The sequence below is a fragment of the Silene latifolia genome, unplaced genomic scaffold, assembly GCF_048544455.1.
Source record: "Silene latifolia isolate original U9 population unplaced genomic scaffold, ASM4854445v1 scaffold_566, whole genome shotgun sequence".
Taxonomy (NCBI): Eukaryota; Viridiplantae; Streptophyta; class Magnoliopsida; order Caryophyllales; family Caryophyllaceae; genus Silene; species Silene latifolia.
This window is the reverse complement of record NW_027413476.1, coordinates 1-2,128: the sequence shown is the minus strand read 5'-3', so window position 1 is coordinate 2,128 and position 2,128 is coordinate 1. Positions and strand designations below refer to the sequence as shown.

Below are 2,128 nucleotides of genomic sequence, written 5' to 3'. Positions count from 1 at the left end.
CTTAAGTGGTCATAATCCTGCTCCGGAATTACACCCGGAACAGACACGTTTCCTTGCAATAAGGAGAAAGTACGAGATGTTCTCCTTGGTTTACTCATTTCATCTTCGAGTTCTTTCTTAATCTTCGAGTGTTGACTTTCAAGCATGCCGTGGATACGGGACCACATGGAGTCAAGTGTGAGATGCTTTGACTTCAACCAAGCCTTCAATAGAGAATGTGCTGACTCAACACGGGAAGTTGCCGTGTTACCAAAATGTAAGACCTCGTTTGTATAGCATAAAACGAACTTCCCTGCGTGTTGACCCCAAGCTGTCCGTACATAATCCTCCATTTTCGGCCACTTACGTTGGAAACACTGCCAAGCACGCTGAAACGATTCCTCGATAACTGCATTGATCACCTTAAACCAACCGTCTTCTTCATTTGAGATGACATGTTTCCTCATACTTTCAGTTTTGTATGATGTCAAGGCTTTTGCATTGATGGCTTTGTTCACATGTCATCTACACAACAAATGCTCAGCCCGGGGAAATACTTGCTCAAGAGCGCTGATCAAACCCAATTCCCTGTCGGTGACAAATACAGCAAAGGACGCTACTCCGGTGGCATCTAATATCGCATATAACTTTCTCAACAGCCACTTGTAATTCACATTAGACTCGGTAGGAATCATCGAACATGCAATTAAGAAGGACGATCCCGTGGGTGTCACACCAACCATCTCAATGAGTGGATTCTTGTAAACGTTGGTTTTATAAGTCGAATCCATGAGGACGACATAAGGATAAGCCCGGAACAACTTAATCGCTTCAGGATGAGCCATGAAAATGTGAGTCAACTCTTTTGACTCGGAATCAATCTCGTGCCAGTGGACGTATTTCGCTTCCACCGCTAGAGCCAACATTTGCTGAGCGGTGTTTCTTTCACCCATAACTTCTTTCTTAATTTTCCTTGTTTCATTATATAGTTGGGTGCTTGACGGTTGAGGTTTTCCGGGGGTTCTCAAATGAAGACCATTTTTAATATCCCTCGGTAGAACCCCGGCCAATGTTTGTTGCCTAACATATGCCTTCTCTTCCGCGTCCAATCCCGCAAAGTGCCGATCCCCGTCCATATAAACGGCTACGTTGTGGTTGTGTAGTCTAGCACCCTCGGAGGTTACAATGTTCCACACCACCGTCTCTTTATCATTTTTAGACACGAAATTTTGAACGGCACGTATACGAAACTTGCATGAACACTTCTGCGACCTCCTTAGCTTTTCAAGATCGTCCGATTCTTTTGGTTTACCATGTCTTTTACATCGAAAATAACTTGCCAACAACCCGTTCTTTTTCCTATTTTTAGCTCCGTTATTTGCTTTAACCAAAGCAAACTCATTCTCAAATGCGATTTTCTGAGCCCAATTGAAAGCATCGTCACGCGTTTCGAAATCTATAGTAGTCTCGAACAACGGGTTGTAATAAATTGGATTCTCGCCAAAATCCTCCCACGATTCCTGTTACAAGCAATAAGGACTATCGTAAGACAATAAAAAGGATTCATAAACTACATAAATTGCGTAAAACGAAAGAAAAACATGTAAAAACGAGTAGAAAACGAGTAATTCATGCCTAAAACACGAGACCCAACAAACGACCGCGGCCAAACATTACTTTCTATCGATCAACCACGGACGAACAACGAAAACCATCTTTAATCCACGGCCAAAAAATGAAAATCAACATTTGACCACTGCCAAACAATGAAATCCAACGTTTGACCACGGCCAAACTAAGAATTCCAACGTTTGACCACGGCCAAACATTGAATTCCAACGTTGGACCATGGCCAAACGTGGAAATCCTTCGTTTGGTCCGTGGCAAACGTTGGTTTCCAACGTTTGGACCATGGTCCAACGTTGGTTTCAACTTTTGGCCATGGTTCATCCTTTCGGGGGACAATTTTCAGATTACGCAACAAATTCAAACATTCGCTACTACTAAGTTAATACGTCAAATAATTCAACTATCGAATAGAATGAACGATGCGCAAAAAAAAATTGAAAAATTAAGCAAATGATTAAGTTGTTTACGTCATTTTAGTTGAATCGAGATCCGAACATATGTTAATTGTTAATTGTTGTTG

At 41.9% G+C, this 2,128-nt stretch overlaps 1 protein-coding gene across 1 annotated transcript; it reads right to left on the bottom strand.

Moving 5' to 3' along the window:
- Nucleotides 1–500: 500 nt before the first annotated feature.
- Nucleotides 501–1,499, bottom strand: LOC141639707 (protein FAR1-RELATED SEQUENCE 4-like; the record flags this gene model as incomplete). The annotated part of the gene is made up of 1 exon (XM_074448766.1): nucleotides 501–1,499. A coding segment is annotated over one exon (999 nt), but the record flags the coding sequence as incomplete, so codon positions are not given.
- Nucleotides 1,500–2,128: the final 629 nt, after the last annotated feature.